Below are 22,412 nucleotides of genomic sequence, written 5' to 3' on the forward strand. Positions count from 1 at the left end.
GCAGCAATCTTTTGAGGCATTCAAGACAATCAGGGCCCAGTGGAACTTGAACGATAAATTCACCAACTAGGGACCTGCACTTCAGAAGAATATGCTTTTCTGTGATTACTCCCTTCTCTTGATTATTCCTATGAATTCTTTCACTTTTCACTTTCAAATGCTTAGAAAAACAATCTGATTGGCCTAGTGTAGGTCCATCATGGGTATCTACTCCTAGTCATAAGATTTGTATTCTCTGCCTCTCTGTCTCTGTCTCTGTCTCTCTCTGTCTCTCTGTCTCTCTCTGTCTCTCTCTGTCTCTCTGTCTCTCTCTGTCTCTCTCTCTCTCTTTCTCTCTCTCTGTGGAGGGAGGAAGTCAGGAAAGTCAAGGAAAATATGACACTGGATTTACAAGTCCAACATCCTATGTAATTTTTTTCCCTCCGTATTTCTGTAGTCTTTTTAAAGAGAATTTTTCAGGGAAGAAATGTTCCCTAAAGCTCCACAGGTGGGAAATAAGAGTTCTAGGAAAATCTCAAGAGAGCTCAGCTTTAAATACAGAAATTGAAACTATGGGTAGATCAGCAACACCCAGCATGGATGGGCTATAGTTTCATATAGGTCAGATAATGAGTACATTCTTTACAAACAATGTCACCCCCTTCCCTTGCTCTCTCCCAGTTAAAAAAATTTATTCAAGATTGTTGTCCTGAGAACCTATTTTTGGTCCTTGTATCTTTGGGGCTGTACATTCAGTTGAGCTACCTAAGCCTTACCCCTTTTAGATTGTGTCTACACTGAGTTTCCTGTTTGGATTAGAATCTGTATAGTTCTGGGAACACTACCAAATCACATTTTGAGGCTTTAAGTGGAAACTATCAGCTCATGATACCCTTGGGCCTAAGCTTGTGTCTGCAAATAGCTTCTTTTTGCGGCAACAAATTAGTTCTGGGGTTTATTTTATTCTACATTATTTCCGATGTCTGCCTCACCACCTGAATTTGCTGAGTGACGATCAAGTCCTTCATTTATCTTCCAAGTAGATCTAGCCAAGAATTTTCCCTTCAACTTCTGTCTCTTGACCTTCCTAAGAGGTTGTTGAGTTTAACTCTACTCTGTATTTAAAGGCCCTCCTTAAGAGCACCACATGAAGAGTTTCTCTAGAAAGTAGAAATGTCAAATAAAAAATCAAACCTCCCCAAAAGTAGAATTTTTTACTTTTTATATAAATAGAGTTTTAACCAAAGTGACATGTTACTAATGGGGAAAAAGTTGATTTCGTCATAAAGAAACCATCTGATTTTTATGTAGACCCTCCTGTTGTCTTTTCACAGTTCAGAGATGATCGGATAATCTGCTGTGTGTGCGGTGACCACTCTGTGTCTCTCCTTCACTTGGAGGGGAGGAGCTGCCTCCTGCGAGCCCGGAAACACCTTTTCCCTGTGAGGACAATCAGATGGCACCCTGTGGAAAACTTCTTAATTGTTGGATGTGCAGATGACTCTGTCTACATCTGGGAAATTGAAACAGGTAAGTTGAAATTTTGCTCTTGTTTATTCTTTTTTTTTTTTTTTTTTTTTTTTTTTTTTTTTTTTTTTGGCCAGTCCTGGGCCTTGGACTCAGGGCCTGAGCACTGTCCCTGGCTTCTTCCCGCTCAAGGCTAGCACTCTGCCACTTGAGCCACAGCGCCGCTTCTGGCCGTTTTCTGTATATGTGGTGCTGGGGAATCGAACCTAGGGCCTCGTGTATCCGAGGCAGGCACTCTTGCCACTAGGCTATATCCCCAGCCCCTTGTTTATTCTTTACTTATTTATGATGCACCAGCATTTAGCTAGGTAGAAAGCTCAAGAGATTACACAGGATTGACTTGTTTCCTTTAATCTTTGGAGGGGCTTTATCTATGTCTTCTATTGAAGGCGTGTATGGAAAATAAAGTAGAAGCTTAAGTCACATCCTGATAATCTGATGGTTAGCTGACAGGGCAGTGCAAAGGAATGAACCGGATATTTCTGGAAGCTATAAATAAAAATATAAGTTATCTACTTTAATTATTAACAAGAGAGAAATTTAGTGTCCTACTGGTCTCAAATTATCATTAAATTCTGCCGTCTTCAGCATACTCACTATCTCAGCAACATTTTGAGCTAATTGATCATCAGGAATAATGGAATATAATTAATTAGAAAACTCAAAAGAAGTTGAGTCAGGAAAACTGAAAACTAAGTGGCTCAATTGAACTTTTCATATCGTACCACAGAGAAAGGAGAGTTTGAATTGTAATGTTTTTTTGTTTAATTTGCTATATATATATGAAACTAGAGATTGAGAAGAATGTATTTCAGAAAATTCTGAGGATGTATCAAATAAAGTGAGGTAATTAATGAATGGGAGTCAGGGAGGTAAGCTTTGGAGTATGTTTCATTAAAAAGATCACTTGGTTCTTATTGATTAATCAGTAGTGGTTTTACATTGAGGGTTAATATTCCAAATAGTTTGTAGTAGTATATTTTGGAGCTATGCCTCATCAAAATAATAGCTATTTTCTTTACATTGGACTACCCTGTATTACTGATGACAATTGATGTCCTCATCATTTCAAAGGGTCAGCAGAGTATTGTCCTTCATTTGCCAGCTCGTTTTGCCTTAGAGTTTTGATGTCTTTCATGTGTGTTAGTTATGTCATTTGTTTTTCACACTTTCTAAGATACCATAGGAGAAGTATTATTAGCATTTCATTGATGGAGACTTGCAGATCTGTATGTAGATAACCAAGAGTTCATAGCTCATAATTAGTGAACTAGTTGGACAATCCTAGTGGTTCTCCAAAATTAGGAGAGTTTCAGGGCTGGGAATATGGCCTGGTGGTAAAAGTGCTCACCTCATATACATGAAGCCTTGGGTTCGATTCCTCAGCACCACATACATATATACAAAAAAGGCCAGAAGTGGCGCTGTGGCTCAAGTGCTAGCCTTGAGCAAAAAGAAGCCAGGGGGGCTGGGAATATGGCCTAGTGGCAAGTGTGCTTGCCTTGTATACATGAGGCCCTGGGTTCAATTCCTCAGCACCACATATACAGAAAATGGCCAGAAGTGGCACTGTGGCTCAAGTGGCAGAGTGCTAGCCTTGAGCAAAAAAAAGCCAGGGACAGTGCTCAGGCCCTGAGTTGACGGCCCAGGACTGGCCAAAAACAAAACAAAACAAAACAAAACAAAACAAAAAGAAGCCAGGGACAGTGCTCAGGCCCTGAGTTCAAGCCCTAGGACTGGCAAAAAAAAAAAAAAAACCCACAACAAAACAAGGAGACTTTCGGTAAGTCTTATGCAAGTGACCATTGAATTTAATGAATTAAAATAGGCTTTTAAAACCAAGATTGCCTCCAGGACCTGCTTGTGAAGAAGTATATATGACCTTGGTCTAATCACATGGTTTTTCTGCATGATAATTTTCTTCTCTGTGAAAGGGGAGTCATAATCCTCTCTGCAGAATTAAATAAGCTACTATGCACAAAGCTTGTAAATTAAATGAACTACTACTTACTATCTATAGGCAGTAAGCTCTATGATTATCATAGAGTACAGTGAAATCTTCTGCTTGTGAAGTCCAAGTCTGAAACATGCATAATTATAAATGTGCACAGTTGCCTGTATAATTGTGAACACTTTGTCACTGAACGTATTTCTTATAGGTAACATATTTCTCATAAAATAAAAGTATCTGGTCACAACCAAGTGTTCATGATACTATCAGGATACTTTTAAGTAATGCAACATTTTATTTATGTAATTCTTGATGTAGGAAATAGAGGAGGGAAGACAACCCACTAGTATTTCTTGAGATTAGATTTCCATTTTACATTTAATTTTATTATCTTTTATTTCCCTTAAATACATAATGAAATGTTGTAGACATCTGAAAACCAAAAAGACATAAATGAAAAAATAATCCTATCCCACTACTTAAACATAAATGGTTAATATTGTGATCTACTTTCTGTCAGACATCTTCTTTATGTTAGTAAGTAGATTTCTGTATCCTATTTCAATCAGTCCTGGCAGGAAACCGCATTCAACTCCGATTGGTCAAAAAATGAAATTTCAGTGAAAAGTATATTTATAAGGCTATGGGTAATGATTAGAAAAGCAAGAGCAGATGGTGAAGTCCTCAGCACCTAGACCCTGGCAGCATCGGGAAGTACTTGCTACCTGTAGAGCTGAAAAAGAAAGAGAAGAAAATAAAGTGCTAAAACCCAGCAAGAGCTGATATTCGGGGAAGTAGGTTCTCCTAAAACCATAGAGGAAAAGCAGCTTTAGCCCGATCCACAGGACTGAAACAGACAGTGTTGAAAGATAATGCTTTCACTTCCTTGAGACACCTCCATTCATTTAATCCAGGAGTCAGGGGTGAAAGGTGTTCCACTGTGGGCATCAGCTTTGTTGTCCCTGAGGTAAGACAACTGAAAGGTCAGAAGGGATAGAATGTACAGGAATCACAAGAGAGACTGTTAAGAAGATCATGTCACGGTTTAATTCATGAATCTCCCAGAGCTGGATTATTGGCAGTATTTTCTATGAAAAGGCTGGTTTTAGAATTGGCATGTTGAAAGTGTGTATGTCTAGTATCCAATGTGTTCCAAATGTAGTTCCTGTGAACTACATTGATGTTTTGTTTTGTTTGGTTTGGTTTGGTTCGTGTTCTGGGGCTTGAACTCAAGGTGTGGGTGCCATCCCTTAGCTTTTCCCCCCAAAGCTGACACTCTTCCAGCTGAACCACGGCTCCTGACTGTATCGATGTCTTCATAATGGTGACATACTCTTTCCCAAAACATTACCTCATTCCTTCTAAGTGTGTGTTCTTCCTCTTGGTCTTGTGTCTGGAACTGTCTTTGTTACCAGTTGCCTTTAATCTCTGCAGTTCCAGTTTTGCTTAAAGTTGAACAAACTACCTTTTTTTTCCCCCTTGTGTGTCTTTGTTACCTGTTTTTTTCCGGGGCCTTTGCCTCTTATTCTGTACTAATAGATATTCTCTCTGTAGCGTTCAACACTTGCTCCAAGCATGAACTGCCTTAGAACTGTGTTGTACTTCTTCAGTATTCTGCCTTCTGAAAATAAATGGATGTGAAAGTGGACATCAGATCTCTTAGCCAGAGCTTGTGCAGAAAAAAAAAAAGATGTCATTGGGATAAAGGGGAGGAAGGACACTAGAAAGGAAAAGGAAGAAGACACCGAACCAGAAATACTAATTTGTATCTGTTTTCAAAATCTTTTTTTGTGTATGTGCTGGTCTGAGTGCTTGAACTCAGGACAGGGCACTATCCCTGAACTTCTTTTGCTGAAGACTAGCATTCTATCACTAGCGCCACAGTGCCACTTCTGGTGCTAAGTAGTTTATAGGAGATATGAGTCTCATGGACTTTTCTGCCCAAGCTGGCTTTGAACTGTGATCTTCAGATCTTAGTGTCCTAAGTAGCTATGATTACAGGTATGAGCCACCAGCACCCAGCTAGGTGCACAAAGTATATGTAGTTGATGGATGGGTATGGATAAGGCTTAGAATCAATTCCTGTGCCACCTCTCCCTTCAGGTGTGGAGGATGCCAGTGAGGCCTTGTCAGTCTTTCCTAAATACTTCGTTACCGGGGCTGGGAATATGGCCTAATGGTAAAGTGCTCATCTCGTATAGATGAAGCACTGGGTTCGATTCCCCAGCACCACATATATACCAAAAAAAGGCCAGAAGTGGCGCTGTGACTCAAGTGGCAGAGTGCTAGCCTTGAGCAAAGAGAAGCCAGGACAGTGCTCAGGCCTTGAGTCCAAGGCCCAGGACTGGCAAAAAAAAAAAAAAAAAAAAAAACAACAAACAAAACAAAAAAACTTTGTTACCATCTCCTGGTACTTTACTCCTGAGACTCTTTGATAGAATGCACTTGTATCTTAAAGTCACTCCTCCCTCCATAGCTTTTTGTGTCTTAAAGTGGCATGAGGGCTATCTTTCAGTGGCTGGTGTCATCATTAGATGCATTCTGGACAAAACTGGGGATTCTAGGTGGGCATCTAGGTGAACATGTGCATCTCATGGAAGTGGCAAAGGACGTTGGCAAGTGTTCATGCTAACACCAGGGGCCTTTGTCATGGCAGAAAAGTCAAGGATGCCAAGTTGGGAGTGATTGTAAGCATCCAGTTTTTCTTATTGATTTCCTGGCTGCCCCGTGATATTCAGGTCTGATTAGGAAGGGAGAGAAATTGGAGATGTCATCTTGATTAATATTTGCACTCCCCCAGTATGTTTGGCACTGACGATGATGGGTAGATCTGTGGCCCGCATTTCTGTAACACAAAAGGGACAATGTAATACAGATTTCCCCACTAAAATGCACCCTGAAAATGACTTTTAGCAGAGTACCTTGTCCTTTTATATATTAAATTTTAAATTATTCTCAGGGTTTTTATGCTTGCAGTAATCAGTTTACATAGCAAAACTTGTGAGATGACTTCCTTGTGTGCTCTGAACTTAATGATAACTCCTAAAGGACATCTGTCTGTGTTTTGATGTATGCCATGCTAAGCAACTGGCTTGTTTTGTAGTCAAATGAAACTTTGTTTGCTTGAAAATAAAAAAAATATAAAGATTTTTTTTGATAAGATGGTTCAGTGAAACTCTCTACACAGGATTGGATAGTAAATATTTTCAGCTTTGTGAGCTAGAATGATTAAAGTATTCCATTGTAGTTCAAGAGAAAATATTTGATAAATACATAAAGAAGTAGGCTGTGCTTTAGTAAATCTTTTTGATAAAAACAGATAGCAGACAGCCTTGGCTTCTAGGACTTTGAGAATGAAGATGATTCTTCTCTTCTTCCTTCTTTTTTTGCCTTGGCTTCTTGAACGCTGGGATTATAGGCACACATCACCATGTTCAGTAATTTTTTTTACAGGAACATTGTTTTTATAACAGGCCATGTTCAAAACAGTTTATAATTTTTAGTACTCCATTCCTCTGTGCCATGGTGTGGTAAGCAGGGTGATGTGGTTATTTCCATCTTTGAGGAAATGGGCCACAGATAGGTTTTTAAGTCTGAAAGTCCCCAGGCCAGGTGTTTGCCCTTACAACAGGACAGATGTCTCCTCCTCCCTCTCTGGTGTGTTCTCCGTTGTGTCTCACAGTAAGAACACCTCCTGCAGATGGGGGCCAGGTCTTTTAAGACTGCCACGCGGGGAATTAGATAAGAAAAGCTCTGAGAAGAAAGGAAATGGCTGCCAAGAAGCCTGCTACAAGCTCTTTTGAAGAAGGGTCTCTGGCTATCTCTCAGAGCTTTGACTCTTAATTTACACAGAGTTCTAACAGCCCTGGTCATCTGATTTCTCAGATGACAGATTAGAAGCAGCAAATTACAATTGGGAGGCTGTTAGTGGCAGTCACTTCACTAGCAGAAGGGACAGCTGAGGAAGGAGAGAGGAGGGAAAAGCTATGCATCACTGCTCTGGGCAGTTTTTCCTCAGCTCATAGGAAGAGCTGCCAGAACCTAAGTGCTGAAATGGTTTCTCCTGTTCAGGAAGCACATGCATAACTCCATTGCTTCTGTTGGAGAAGAGCGGGCTTTCTCCTTGCCAGATACTTCCGGGCTCCAAAAGGCATATTGAAAGGTATTGCATTCAATGGATTCCAGATCTGAAATCTCAGAAACAGCTTAGGTAGGACCTCGAGTTCAGAGTGAACTCTGACCAGTGAGTGGGAGGAAATCAGGGTCCATGTGAGTCTATTTTAAATCCTTCCAGTTCCAGCTCAAGTAAAGTGGGCCATGTGATCTTGAGCAGAAAGCTTTCTATCTACAGCGTGGCTTTGAGGATCCAGTTCGTAGTTATAGTGTCTGTGCAAAGATATGCTCCAGCTATGAACCACTTTATAAAGAAAGCCTATTAATTTCAGTACAAAATTAAGAAGTAAGGAGTCTAGTGCCAGTAGCTTACATATGTAGTCCTAGCTACTCTGGAGGCCAAGATCTGATGATCATACCAGCCCCGGCAATTAACCAGCAAAAAAAAATGGAAGTGGAGGTGTGGCTCAAGTGGCTGAGCACCAGTCTTGAGTGAAAAAGCCAAGCAAGAGCTTAAGGCCATGAGCTAAAGGCCTAATTTAGGAACATACACACACACACACACACACACACACACAAACACACGCACGCATGCACGCACGCACGCACACACACACATACACGATGAAGAGGAAAGGAGGGAAAGAAGAGAGGGATGGAGAGAAAGAAAGGAAGATGGATTAAAGAGTAAGGGAAAGATAACATATTCCAGAGCTATTTTCACCCTGTACATTAAGTTTTTTAACTGTTAATTTTTTTTAATTTGTATTTTTCTATTTGTTACAATACTGGGGCTTGAACTCAAGGCCCTGTTTTTGCTGTGTTAACACTTGGGCCTTTTTCAAGGTTATTTTTCTGTTAAGGTCTTGTTTCTTTTTTTTTTTTTTTTTTTGCCCACGGCTGGGTTCAGACCATGATCCTCTTATTTCTACCTAATACATAGGGAGGATGACTAAGTAATTTTATTTTGTTACTGTAGTTAGCAGTGCTTAGCCAGAAAAGGATTCAGTCTGTAGTGATGGAATATAAATGAATATATTTGTCTTTTCCATGGTTTCAAAACACATGATCTAAATTTAAAGTTTTTTTTTTTCAGAGCTTAAGGAAAAGAAAATGAGTTTGGTCAACTAATAGCTAGTAAGCTATATTTTAAACAATACCTAGTTTAATCATCTATCGCTTTGAGTTTGATTTCATTGTTCGCAAGTGAAGATTATGTACAGGGCCTGATGTTTGTTGATGGTTCGCATCTGTCATCCTATCTTTTTGGGAGTCTGAGATCTGAGGATTACAGTTTAAGGCCAGCTTGGAGCTCAGGCTCAAGTGGTAGAATGCCAACCATGAATGAAGAAAAAAATGAAGGGATAGTGCCCAGACTCTGAGTTCAAGCCCCAGCACCAACACAAAAACAGAAAAACAAATAGAATATATTCAGGGCATAGTTGTGTAGAATTATAGTCATATTTTCTCCAACATGACACAATCTTGTGGTTAAATTCTTGGTTTGCTGTAAGGAAATGTCTCAAAAGTTTACCATATGGACAAATCACTTTCTAGTCTGTAAGATCTACTTGGCCACTTTCTTCTGTAATCTATAATGATGAGAACTGCTTATAAATATAAACTAATTTAAGAAAATTACCCTAGTGACAACCATATCATTCTGAAGGCCAATTTTACTTGGTGCTCCTCAGGGTTACTACTTTCTAGAGAAAGGATCAGAGTTACATTGTCTTCACTGACGAGTGTACAACTCGCACCGCATGTGTGTTAAAGGTAGGTGCTGGGTATGCAGCGTCTTGCAGATAATAGTCTCTCTAGTATGTCATTTTCTCAGAGCCACATATTTTGCTGGAGAAGATTACAGATGAAACCCTCTTGGGATGATTGTTTTTAGAAAACAAAAATAGGATACATTAAAGTACAATGTGGGATTTTTTTTCCTATATCACCTTTTCTAAGCTCCCTTTTCCTTTACAATAATATTTACTGATGTTATTTACACAACACATACTTTTAGTTTGCACTCTATTTTCTAAACCTTCCTGTCTTCCTTGTTGGCCCTAGTTATCATAACAACATTATAATTTGCTATTTTGGTTTGTGTATTGTCCTGTGTGCAGTATGAACATGTTTTGTGTGTATATGTACACAGTTGTGGGGATGAACTCTGAACTCTGTTTGAAGTTTGGCAGCTAAATATTTGCACAGTGGTCCAAGTTAAATCTTTTATGTAGGAAGTAGTGGACTTAAAGAACAGCCTTGAGAGTCAAATTGCTAAGATTAAATTATTCCATCATTTCATGTCTGGACTTCACAAATCAAGTTTTACCTCCTCAAAGTGGAGTTAAATCTCCATAGCAGACAGCATGCTTTAAATGTTAGCTATTATTTATTATAAAGTCTTTGTAAATTTCCACCTTGTTTATATATGAGGTTTCATTGCCTCTGATTCCTTGTTACACAGTAATTATAAAATACACACACGAAAATATCCTGTCACATGCTTACCATAATAAACGAGAGGAACCAAAGTCAAATAATAAATCAGAATTTATAAAATCAGAAAGCTTTTGTGCATCAAAGCATCCTATTAAGAATATGAAAAGTTCTGGTGCCTGTGGCTCCTGCCACTAGAGGCTGACATTCAGAGGATCACAAGCCAGTTTTTACTTCAAAGCACACTAGACTTCATCTCCAAAATAACCAGCAAAATGCCAAGAGGCATGGTTTAAGCAGTGGAGTGCTAGCTTAGCAAGCTGGCCAGTGAATGTGCAGCCCTGAGTTCAAACCTCAGTACTGGTGTGGGGGAGGAGAGAATATGAAGAGTTTACAGAATGGAAAAATTATTTGCTAGTTACACATCTGTTAATGGCTGAACAGAATACATACAGAACAACAAAACCACCCAATTTTGATAAAGCCGTAAGATTTGAATGTATATTTATCCAGTGAAAATTTGTAAACATTCAATATGCACAGGAAAGGCTTATCATCGGCCTCCAGAGAAAATCAAATCCAAGTCACAGTGAGATTAGATAGTGCTTCCCATTAACCAGGATGCCTTAATAGAAAAAGTAGAAGGTAGCAAGTGCTGACAATGAGGCAGAAAGTAGGAACATTGGCATGTGGCTAGTGGGAACGTTAGTGCCATTATAGGAAACAGTGACATAACCTCCAAAAACCGAAAACATAGGGTTATCATATGACTTAGCAACTCTTGCATACACAAAAGAAATGTAAACATACATCCACATAGATAGGACCTTGGGTACAAATGTTTTGTCCTGTACATAATGACCATAAGGTGGAAACTGCCCAAATCCCCGTTGACAGAGAAATGGATAACTTGTGGTATATACATTCACTGAAAGATTAGGCTGCCCTGAAAAGGAAAGAAGCGCAGGCCCATGCTACTACTTGGATGAGTTTTGAAAGCACCTATATGAAACACACAAAATATCACATAGTGTGATTCTTTTATAGGAAATACCCCAAATATAGTCAAATCTACAGAAAGAGCATGATTGACAGTTGTCATAATGGGGTTAAGGAAGACTGGAGAGTAGTCATTACTTAATGGGTACAGGGTATATTTATGGGGTAGTGAAAAAGTTTCAGGAGTAGAGTGAGGTGGTGCCTACACAGCATCGTGAATGCAGTAAATACATCCTGTGTTGTCTAGCAAGTGCATGGTATGTAAATTCCATATCAAGGTCAAAAAAATCACAGACATTCAGGAAGTATTCTAAAGACATTTTTTTAAGACAATAGAAATCCCAAGTCCCAACATTTGTAGATAACCATGATTAAAGATTGGTATAGTCTACTCTCAATGACTTTTCTTTTACATAGTGACATTTACAGAGCAATGCCCATATATTTATGTGATGATTTTAACATCATAATGATTGTCTTTCAATATAATTAATATCCTTTATAAGCCTATGCATCTTATTTACATTCCAAATAAAAGGTTTATTGGCTCCCCCCAGATGGATGAAGTAAGATTCATGGTGTAAGTAAGGGCTAAGGGTTCCTGTTAGACTAATGCCTCAGAGTTACTCAATGGGCTCAGTCCAGTTGGGGAGGGGAAGTCAATACCTGTGTTATTACTTGGCAGGCTGTCTCCATTTGCCTTTTATAACTTAAAAAAATTTACCAGTACAAAAATAATAAAGCATTTGCCCCCATTGAAAGCAATTAAATCTGATAATTAATACTTCAGCACTGGAGAGAAGCAGGTAAGTTTCATGGAATGTGCGTTTTTGCTTCTGTAGAAATCCTCAGTGCTTGTTTTGATATGCACAAGCAGGTAAACATATTCTGTGCAACAACATTGTCATGATATTGGACTATAATTCTACCTGGGGAGCAAGAGCCCACTTTAGTGAAATTATCTAAACATTCATTTGATTTTGTAACTGCACACATGCCTTGACATCACAGGAAGTTCCAAGGATGGAGTAATGCAATGATTTCCATGTGTATATTTTTTTGCTATACTGTTAATAATTTTCTTTCCTTAAATCTTGGCTTGCTTTTCTGTCAGTCTTGATTAGATATACAAATTTGAAGAGTTATGGAACTATGGCTAATGCTGTATACAGAACTACAGAATGATAATTTAGGTGGACATTATTCTGTTTTCAAGTACTAATAACTTAATTTTAAATTCCAGATGATGTGATTAACTTTTTTTTTACTAAAACACAGAGGCAGCTTTCTGTGCAAACATTTTAACTGATGTATTACTCAACTCCATCTTTGTGTGTGTGTGTATGTATGTATGTATGTATTTGTACAGGATGTTACTCAGGCTTGAACTCACAGCTTGAGCACTGTCCCTCAAGGATGGCACTCTACCATTTGCGCCACAGCTCCACTTCTGGCTTTTTGTTGGTTAAGTGGAAATACTGTGTGGGTGTCACAGACTTTCCTGCCTGGGCTGGCTTCAGATTGTGATCCTTGGCTCTCAAGCATGAGGCTGTTATTCTCCATCTTTTTTTTTTTTTTTTTTTTGGCCAGTCCTGGGGCTTGCACTCAGGGCCTGAGTATTGTCCCTGGCTTCTTCTTGCTCAAGGCTAGCACTCTGCCACTTGAGCCACAGCGCCACTTCTGGCCATTTTCTGTATATGTGGTGCTGGGGAATCGAACCTAGGGCCTCATGTATACGAGGCAAGCACTCTAGCCACTAGGCCATATCCCCAGCCTCCATCTTTTAATTAATGTACTTATGTACATTACTAGGAAATGAACTCAAGGTCTCCCTCTCCAAACTCCACTTTTGTTTTTTAATTTTTTTTCCTCTCTCCTGGCATCTTAATATACATTAAGCATACATTGTGGTATTTTCAGAATGTCTTTGTAACATTTTGTATGCTCAGAGAAAAAGTAGGAAAATCAATACAATCTCATCTGAATGATAAAAATAAATGTTCTCTGGTCATAAAATCACGTTTACCAATTAAGTCCCACTTTTTGCTGCCTTATTGTTTCCTTTGGCTGTTGCTGTCTTCCTGGGTTTTCCTTTGGTGAAGAAAGTATAGCTGTGATTGTTTTTAGTGATTCCTGTGGTCTGATTCCACTTGAGGATCGGCTGCTGGCTGTGCTGGCCGAGCAGCACATACCGTAAAAGTGTGTTAGGGGACTGTTTGTTACATGTTGACAGTAGATGTGTAATGGGGAGGGGGTGCTTCCGCAGCCTTGAGAGAGACATACTTCAGGACGGCTGCTCTGTGGCTGGCTGCTCCTTAGCTAGGCCCCACACATGGTATAGGGACACTGGGAACATTAGTGGATCTCCCAGCTGCAGTGCAGAGTGGAAATAAGCCCAAAGGAGCCATCTGCCCTCCCCACACTGCCTCTTTTCAATTCCCTGGCAACTTCCCAGTAGCCAGCTGCCACAAAAACGACCAGAAAATAGCAAGACTCAGTGGACTGTAATGATTGTTATTCTCCGGGAAAGTAGGTTCTCTGACTTGGCGGAGAGATAAAGGATATTGAATGCACTCGATTCATCTCAAGGTATCAATAACATCCGACTCCTACCATCAACTCACTTACTGTTGGGATTAGATGGGAAAGGTCTTTTGTGTGTCTGGGGATGAACCAGGTGAAAACAAATCTGAAGGTCAAGTCCTTGGCATGGGAGGGATGAGCAGAGAATGTTGTCAGATTTTATCTTGTGTGCTGCAAATAATGTTGGTTATTAATCTCAGACTTATCAATAAGCCCTAGGTATAGAGGGGCTCAGTGGCTTTCCAGGCCCTTTTCATACTTGCATGAAGCAAATTCTGTTGACTTAGATCTATAGCCCAAGGAGACCTGGGTCCTGCTTCTGCTCCGGTCTCTGGAAAGCATCAGAGCCCTGAAAGATCAGTGAGGACATTATAGTTCACCATTGTGAAAATTCATCAAAGGAAGTGAACTTTATGCAGACAGATCACAATTGGTAGCTATGAGTTGAAGTTCTAAGAAGAAAATGGCAATACAAAGACTTAACACTAGTTTGGTTTGAACCCAGAGTCTCTTCCTCTTGAGCCATACCCTAGCCCTTTTTTCCCCCTATAGTTATTTTGCAGGTACGGTCTTGAAGTTTTGCTCAGGGTTGACTTCAGACTGTGATCTTCCTATCTATACCTCTCACATAGCTATGGTTACAGATGTGACCCACCACTGCTTGATTTGCCTTGATTTGAGTTGTCACGTTGAGAACTTGTTTCCTTGGATAGCCTAAACTATGATCGACTCATCTCTGCCTCTCCAATACCTGGGATTGCAGGGGTGCAATCCCATATCCTGTCCCAACAGTTTACTTTTCTTCTTTTCTTCCTCTTCCCTCTCTTCCTCATCTTCTTTCTTCTCAACCTCCCCTTTCTTCTCCTTCTCATATTCTTTTTAGTTTTTGTAGAGTGAAGTATTGAACCCAGGGCCTTGCACATGCTAGGCAAACTATCTACCACTGATACATCCCCAGCCACCGACCAGTTTACTTTAAGCAAATAATTATTTGGTTCTGCAGATTTTTCTTTGATCGGAAGTTTTCTTCTAAAAGTATCACTGTCTAGTTTTTTAAAAATCACATTGTTGTATATCCTTTATTATATGCTTTGTTTTTTAAAGTTCTTATATCTCTTTGTGACCAACATGAGAGTTCTCACAAGATTGATCTGTTTGCAAAGATAGCCTTCATCAATGATTTTGTAAGGGAAGTTGTACTTTTCATTTTAAGGACTGAACTTCACAGAATTTTCAGGAGGTTATAATCTAATAATCTTATATGGCACAGACCATGCGGTTAGCCGAAGTGGGGGTTTGAATCATATGACAAAGTGTGCCTGTGTAGGATGCTTTTACAATCATTCTAAGGATTTGTTAAATGTATGTTCTAATGTCCAATGTACAAAACTGAGCATCCCACTAACTCATTTCAGTCTTTGTGTCTTTGCCAGTGAGGTGTGCCCCAGCCACAAGATGTACATACACCTTAGCACTTACTTTTCCTTAACCTCAGTTTCCTTGGGCTTTGCTGAAATGACTTCAGTAGGCTTGAAAATACCCAGTTAGCAGCAGTTGATGGCAATTTTGGTGATGATTACTAAATAGTAACACGAGAAGGCAGTATTTTACATCTTCTGTATGATGCCTTTGGAAACAGGATGCTTTCATAGGATTTTTTAATGACATATTAAATAATCATCTCTCCTGTGTTTATTTCTTTATTCATTTAATTATTTCAGAGGCAAGAATTAACGCTAAAGGAGAGGATGGGGAGGGAAGCTGGGAGGGGGGAAGGTGGGAGAAAAACGAAGGATGAGGTAACAAGTTTGATAAGAAATGTGCTCACTGCCTTATGTATAAAACTGTACATTACCTTGACAACAAATTAATTAATTAAAAAAGAATTAACACATAAAATAGTGAAAAAAGATTTGAATTGTAAATACAATCCAGAGTAAAATATGGCCATTTCCTGGTTGTATTGGCTTCCTGTTTCTATATAATAAAAACAAAATTAATAGCTTGAAACAATATCCCTTTCATATCTGTTTTGTAAGGGCAAAGTGAACTGGGTTCTTAGGATCTCACAAGGCCAAAAGAAAGGCATGTGGGGATCTTACAGGGAATCTCTAGGGAAGAATTCACTTCCACACTCATTGATATCCGTCGCAGGACTGACTTCTGTAATAGCCGTAGGTCTGAGTCCTTGCTGGCTGAGGCCAGATGCTGCTCTTAGCTCATAGTGGCCACTCCCCGATTCTTGTCCATGGTCTCCTCTACTTTCCAAGCCAGCAGCAGCATACCAAATTCTCCTTACCTTGTTACTCTTTCTGAGTTCCCTTTGTTCCAACAAATAGACCTCATATCGAGGCCTCAACTAATGAAGACTGACCTGCTTAAATGATCTACTTCTTTTAAGGTCAATTGATTAGAAACCATAATTATATCTGTAAAGTCCACTTTGCCCTGGGACCTGAGGTGTTATCCCCTGATATGCTCAAGGGAGGTAATCTCATTTGAATGAAAACCATTTGGGATTATTCTTAGACTTCTACCTATGATGTTGGTGTTTGGGCCAAACAGTCTGTAGAAGATCCCATGGATGAGTGTGAGTCATGAATTGAAATGTGAAGGAATGGGCGAACATTTCTGGGTCCTGTGGTGCAAACCTGATTCAGGATTGACTCTTGTGCGGGTATGCCGAACCATGGTGCTGTCAAAAGAAACTTAACATGCCCACCGGGGCTATAGCCACCCATATTTATTTGCCTGACACAAATAGTTCCCATGAATTGAGGGAAAATTGATGTCAGTTAGAATGCTCCATCCTCCTATCTCCACCCTATCTCCTTTTTTTCAAAAAATAAAAAAGGAAAAACAAGACTCTCAAGACTTGGCATCTATCTTCATCCCTTGCCTAGCCCCTTATGTGGAAGACTGTACCTCAATCTTCCCTTTCCCAGTACTCTTCCTCTGTCCAGTGAAAGCTACAGATAACTCAGCAAGATAATAACCTAATTAAATGAATTGGTGCCTGAAGTGAAAAAAATAATAAACTCAAATCTCTTCAAGGAGACCATATCCAAGAAATAATCTAACCTTTAACGAAGGGCAAGGAGGCTGAATCAATATACTTGGTATAAAAATTCAGACAATACACAGCAAATATTTTTATAGTACACAGAAGCAGGATAATTTTTTATGTTCTAGCTATGACAGATAATTATTACAAATATCAGCATATTCTTTGCATTGTAATACAAAACGTACTTTTAAAAAATTCTCTTTAGTTCCAGAGTAAGGTTACTGATGAAAATTTAGTCATAGTAGATAGATGCTCTGTTGCTCACGTGTTAGTTTAGCAAACTTTATCAAGAAAATAACTGAAATCTGTTGAAAGTTAAGGCATTTTATGTAATTCTTCTGTATATCAGCAATTTTAATTCTCAATATGTTTTCTTTGCTTTTTTTTTTCTTCTATCTCCCTTGCCACCCCTCCCTTCTGTTGTTCTTGTGGTTCGAATTAGATATGTGGGTTGAGCATTCCTCTGCTGATGAAAGCCAATGTTCTGAATATCTTCAGGCTGTGGCAGAGCCAAGGGTTTAGGTCAGTGGCTAGGGACTTTTAAAAAATGTATTCTATACCCTTAAGGTATAAAAGGTTGATGTGAAGCCAGTCATGAGTTTGTTAGCACATCATGGCTAGTGTAAAATGAGCCCAGTCTTCAACATTCTGTTTTATGGCTGAATTTATATTCAAATATGGTTAGGAATGAAAATAAGTACTTTTACGCTTAATTTGGTCTTTGTACATTCAGTCCTTTTCCTACACTTGCATTTCTTTCTAGTTGGTTATCTCCAGGACTCTGATCAGTTATATATTTTCTAGGGTAATATACAGTAACTGGGAAATGGTTTTGTTAGGAAGGGGGCACTGGGTGGATGTCTACATACTGCTGCAATCAAGGCAGTGAACTTCATGTGCAACTGAAGATAAATGATAAATTTCATGAGACCCAATGGTCAGATTCCTTGAAATGTAGAATTTGATTATAACTACCAGTCCGCTGTTGGGTTGAAGCCTGCTTGTATGAGTTTGACTACCAAATGTGCTAGTTAGATCCCTTCTTTAACCTGCTCTATTTTATAATTAATTGGAAATGTAGCTGTTCTTAGATACTGCCCAGTGATCAGGTATATTCTGTTAGAAAATGCCTTCTAATGTGGAAAAAAAAATCTAAATTTATAACAGATCTGTTCCATGTTCTTTTTGCTAAGCTTTGTTTATGTAAATAAGTGTTTATTTGTAATCACATGATCACAACATTTAGGAAATTCTGATATTTTCACAATAAATAAAAATATTTAAGTGACTGGGCTTCCAGCTTTGCATGATACAAATTATTTGAAATGTGTTAGGTTGCCATAGATCTGCTTTTGGTAGGCTGGGAGACTTTTCTTTCCTGTAGTAGTTAGTGCTTTATCTAAAGTATTCTGAGGAAACATCACTTATTGTTTCTATTTATTTATTTATTTATTTATTTATTGGCCAGTCCTGGGCCTTGGACTCAGGGCCTGAGCACTGTCCCTGGCTTCTTCCCGCTCAAGGCTAGCACTCTACCACCTGAGCCACAGCGCCACTTCTGGCCATTTTCCATATATGTGGTGCTGGGGAATCGAACTGAGAGCTTCATGTGTAGGAGGCAAGCACTCTTGCCACTAGGCCATATTCCCAGCCCCTTATTGTTTCATTTTTATTTATGTTTAACATTTAAATGTTTCTGTACAATGTGGCCAAGTGCAAATCCCCATTGGCAGTGTTCTGGAATATCAGTTATCTGTAGAGTAGTTCACCAAGGGACTTTTCATTTAGTTTTAAGCCATTTCTGTCCATATGGGGGAAAAAGCTAAGATTTAGAGCATCTAGTTCTTAATTGACAGGAGGAAATTTGAAGGGGATAACTACCACCTAAATATGTACATTAATTGATAATTTGTTGGCGGTGGAAAGCAAATACCAATGATGTTATAAAAAAAAAAGTTTAAGTAGAAGCACACTGTTTAAAACGTTTGCATTATTAACAGGAAAATCAAGTGAAAAGAGGAAGTGTTTGGAATGAAATTAGAATGAATGTATTGCAACTTAACTTTATGTGGATATTAAGGACTATTGCATCTACAAGTCGTATTCTACAGGTGGTCGTCTTATTCTCTACTTTTGTACCAAGTTCTGAAGGCAGGATCTCTTGTGATAGATGAACATTGCTTTAGGTAGAGCGATACTTCGCAATCAGATCTCACAACAGGTATATCATAAGGTGATTATTTGCCCTGGTGTTTTGCACTCTCACTCACTCTCACTGGTTTTTTCCACACAAGGCTGGCACTCTATCACTTGAGCCATACTTCCACTTCTGGCTTTTTTGGTGGTTAATTTAAGATAAGAGTCTGGGACTTTTCTGCCTGGGCTGGCTTCAAACAATGATCTTTGGATCTCAGTCTCCTGAATAGCTAAGCTTACAGGAATAAGCCAGCAAGTCTCTGCAATTACTTGCCCATGTAAAAACAAAACAAAAACAATCAGGACCCAGTGAATATAGACATTCCTGATGCACTGACAGTGCAGCTTGGTTTTATTCAGGATATCACATTTAGTGGTTTAGGAATCACCTTCCTTTCTGTTCTCCTTTTTTGTGCAGCTATTGTTTGAGCTAGACTCTTAAACATGTCACTCCAGATTCCCTATTTCCTTGGGATTTAATCTTTGCCCACCCGCTGGCAGTGCCTGGCCTCTGCCTTTCTGCTGAGATTTCTACGTGGAATGCTGCATGATGTATATTTCAATAGCTGTTCTCAGACTTGTTCTGGACTACAGTGGAAACATCTCCGTCTTTTTCAGGGCCCATTAGGTAGCTAACAGGCAGTACGAGCCTGTTTTTCAATCAGACAGAGGTATTTATAATAAGTCTTCAGAGATGTGTGGCACAGACCTTAACAGTCATTAGGAAGGCAATAGAAACAAAGCAAGAAAGTTATAAATCCCCACCCCTTCTTACCCCTTCTCTTATTTCCTCTCTGCATCCCTTTACTCGCTCATGCATTTGTTATTTATCTCTCTTTGACTAGTACGTCTGGTTCCTCAGTCCACTGGGGGAAAAATGGTGAATACTCAGGTCAAGTTAGCATGACCTACTCAGAGACTGACTTGAATGTCTCTAGTTCACAATTCTTGGGGCATTGGTAATGACTGGCACCACATGCAGCTGGGAGTTGGGCCAGGTATCTGGCTTGGGAGTCTAAACACCACCTTGCCCTGTGTTCACCTTCTCTGGGCTCTAGGTCCAAATGTGTTCTGATAACAGTTGGTGCTAACTCATGTGGCACGGAGACCTTCTGTGTTCTGGATCCTTTGTAGCTGCCCCTTCTGCTTCATACATGAAAAGGGTAAAATTTGATCAATCCACTCATTAAGGTACCATTTATTGGACCCTACTTTGTTCCACACAGAAAGAACACATACTTGTCAAACAGGGGTTTGCACTGGGTGTGGAAGGAAACTATAGTATGCCAATGAGGAATGTCCTGTGTGCTGTAAAGAAACTGAGGTAGAAAGTAATGCAAGACAGGAGAGGAAACTGCTTTAGAGGAGCCTATTCTGTGGAGGTGAGATTTGAAGCTAATATCTAAAAGATGAGATGGAGCTGGTAGGAAAGTATCTGATGGTTTTTAAGGAAAGGAAAAGGAAATCTCATTTATAAACATAGTGAGAGAAGGGTGTGGAGAAAAAAAAAGGGGGGGGGTGAGAATAAGACTTGTAGGTCAGGAGTTTGGATTTAATCCCAGTGTTGCCACAGTAGAAAAAACATCATTAGTCAAGCTGCTGGTGTCATATTGCCCATTAAAGAGTCTTATCTAACCTTTAATTTACTCCAGACCCCATTCTGGTTTACAGAGAAGGATTAGAAAATAAGTCAAATCTATAATTCAACTTTGATTTTGATTATCACCTCGCCTTGGAGGTCAGACTGACTATGGAAAGTGAAGCCTCAGTTACAAGGCAGTTGGGGGCTCCAGGTGGCCAGAGGATCAATGACCTTGAGTCTAGTGATCAGTCACATGCCAGAGCTAGAGAGCCATGGATATTTGTTAAATAGCTCCCAGGGGGCTATGTAGTACCTCTGCCATGTGTGCCCAAACTCAAAGCATTGTTCAGATGGTGGTTCAAGTCAATCTTTAGCGACACCCTGAGGTAAAAGTTGTGATCCTCATTGTTCAGACAGAGACCTAAATAACCTTGATGGAGGCCATGCAACCAGTAGTAGTGAAAACAAGATTTGACACACAACCCTCTGTTGGGAGAATCGGCTATGACCCATCCCACAGTGAGGCCACCCTGCCGCCATCTTGACAGACAGGGACACATCAGCTGACACAGGACTGCACGCATGGTCATAGAGCTCTGGCTTCAAGAGGTTTAATTAGGGATACTGTCAGACGCATTGCTTTGATAGTAAAAACAAGACACACACATGAAAACAATGTAAAAAACATTTTCCATGTGCTTCTAGGAATCCACAAAGAGAGATCTTGGCTGTTCCTTGTTCCTGTGTACTGACTAGGAGGCAGATAAGAATAATTCTGGGTCAGACAAATTTATTTATCACTTTCTATCAGGATATTAGTTGCCTAAGTACTTCTCATGATTCTTACACTTTTCTCATGATTCCATTATTTCATGAACCAAAGGTTAGGAATCCCTTATTTGAAATGAGAGATACCTTTCAAGTTTCAGATCCTGAAGTGTTTTTTAATACAGACTTCACCACCTCAGCATCTTAATCTAAAAATCTAAAATGTTTCAAAATCTGAAACTTTGAATGCCACAGACTGCAGAATAGTGTACAATTATTTCATAACTCACATGAATAAAATAAGTGGAAATGCTATTTAATGAAAGGAATTTATACAATTAAGTGTTTCTTTTGTTTGCCTTTTTTTTTTTTAAATAGAATGTGCATGTTGGTATTGGGGCTTTACCTCAGGGCCTGGATGTTGTCCCTGAGTTTTTTTCCTCAATGCTGGCACCCTACCACTTGAGCCATGGGTTGTACTTCTGGTTAATTGGAGACTTTCTCCAATTGGAGACTCAGACTTTCTTTCCTTAGCTGGCTTTGATCCTTGATCCTCAGATCTCAGCCTCTAGAGTAGCTAGGATTATGAGCTTGAGCCATGGGTACCTGGATAAAGATTTTTGAGTGTGTGATACATTGTGGTATTTGTTATACATGTACTTGGAGGAAGCTTTGGTATTTTAATTTTCAATACTATTTCACTCATGTTTTGCTACACCTCTCGGTTATGGTCAAACTGATTGAAAGTAAATAGTTGCATAAGTACCATTCAACAAGTCAGTTTATGAATATAATGCATCTTGATTGATGTCACCCCTTTCATCAATCTTCCTTCAATTTTCTTAGTATCTTAGGATATGCATTGAATTTTATGACTGCATTCTCCCCCCACACTTTGCTCTCTTTATATTCTTGATGGTGGTAATTATTTTTGCATTTACTTTGGAATGCAAAAACTATAAGTTCAAGTGATTTTAAAAAAATCCACACTTTTTGGTCTTTCTTTAATATCAGAAAATCTTAGAAGCATATGTTTATAAGTTTTATATTCAGAGATGTCCATTTGTGAATGTGTAACAGAAAATATTGTGAGGACACTCAAGACTAAAGCTCTGCCTCTGTTTTAGACTAGTAGCTGTTACTGCTTCATATCCAAACTACCAACTAATGGTAATTTAGTTGCTGTAAAGGAAAGAGAAATGGAAAAG

At 39.2% G+C, this 22,412-nt stretch overlaps 1 protein-coding gene across 3 annotated transcripts in view; it reads left to right on the top strand.

Annotated features, from left to right (window-relative positions):
* Wdr72 (WD repeat domain 72) overlaps nt 1-22,412 on the top strand; it is a 162,541-nt gene that overhangs the window by 39,074 nt on the left and 101,055 nt on the right. For all 3 annotated transcript variants that reach the window (XM_048333018.1, XM_048333019.1, XM_048333017.1), the window contains exon 13: nt 1,314-1,509. In XM_048333018.1, coding sequence (XP_048188975.1) covers nt 1,314-1,509 — 196 coding nt within the window. The remainder of the gene's footprint in view (nt 1-1,313; nt 1,510-22,412) is intronic.

The sequence above is a fragment of the Perognathus longimembris genome, chromosome 23 (assembly GCF_023159225.1).
Source record: "Perognathus longimembris pacificus isolate PPM17 chromosome 23, ASM2315922v1, whole genome shotgun sequence".
NCBI lineage: Eukaryota > Metazoa > Chordata > Mammalia > Rodentia > Heteromyidae > Perognathus > Perognathus longimembris.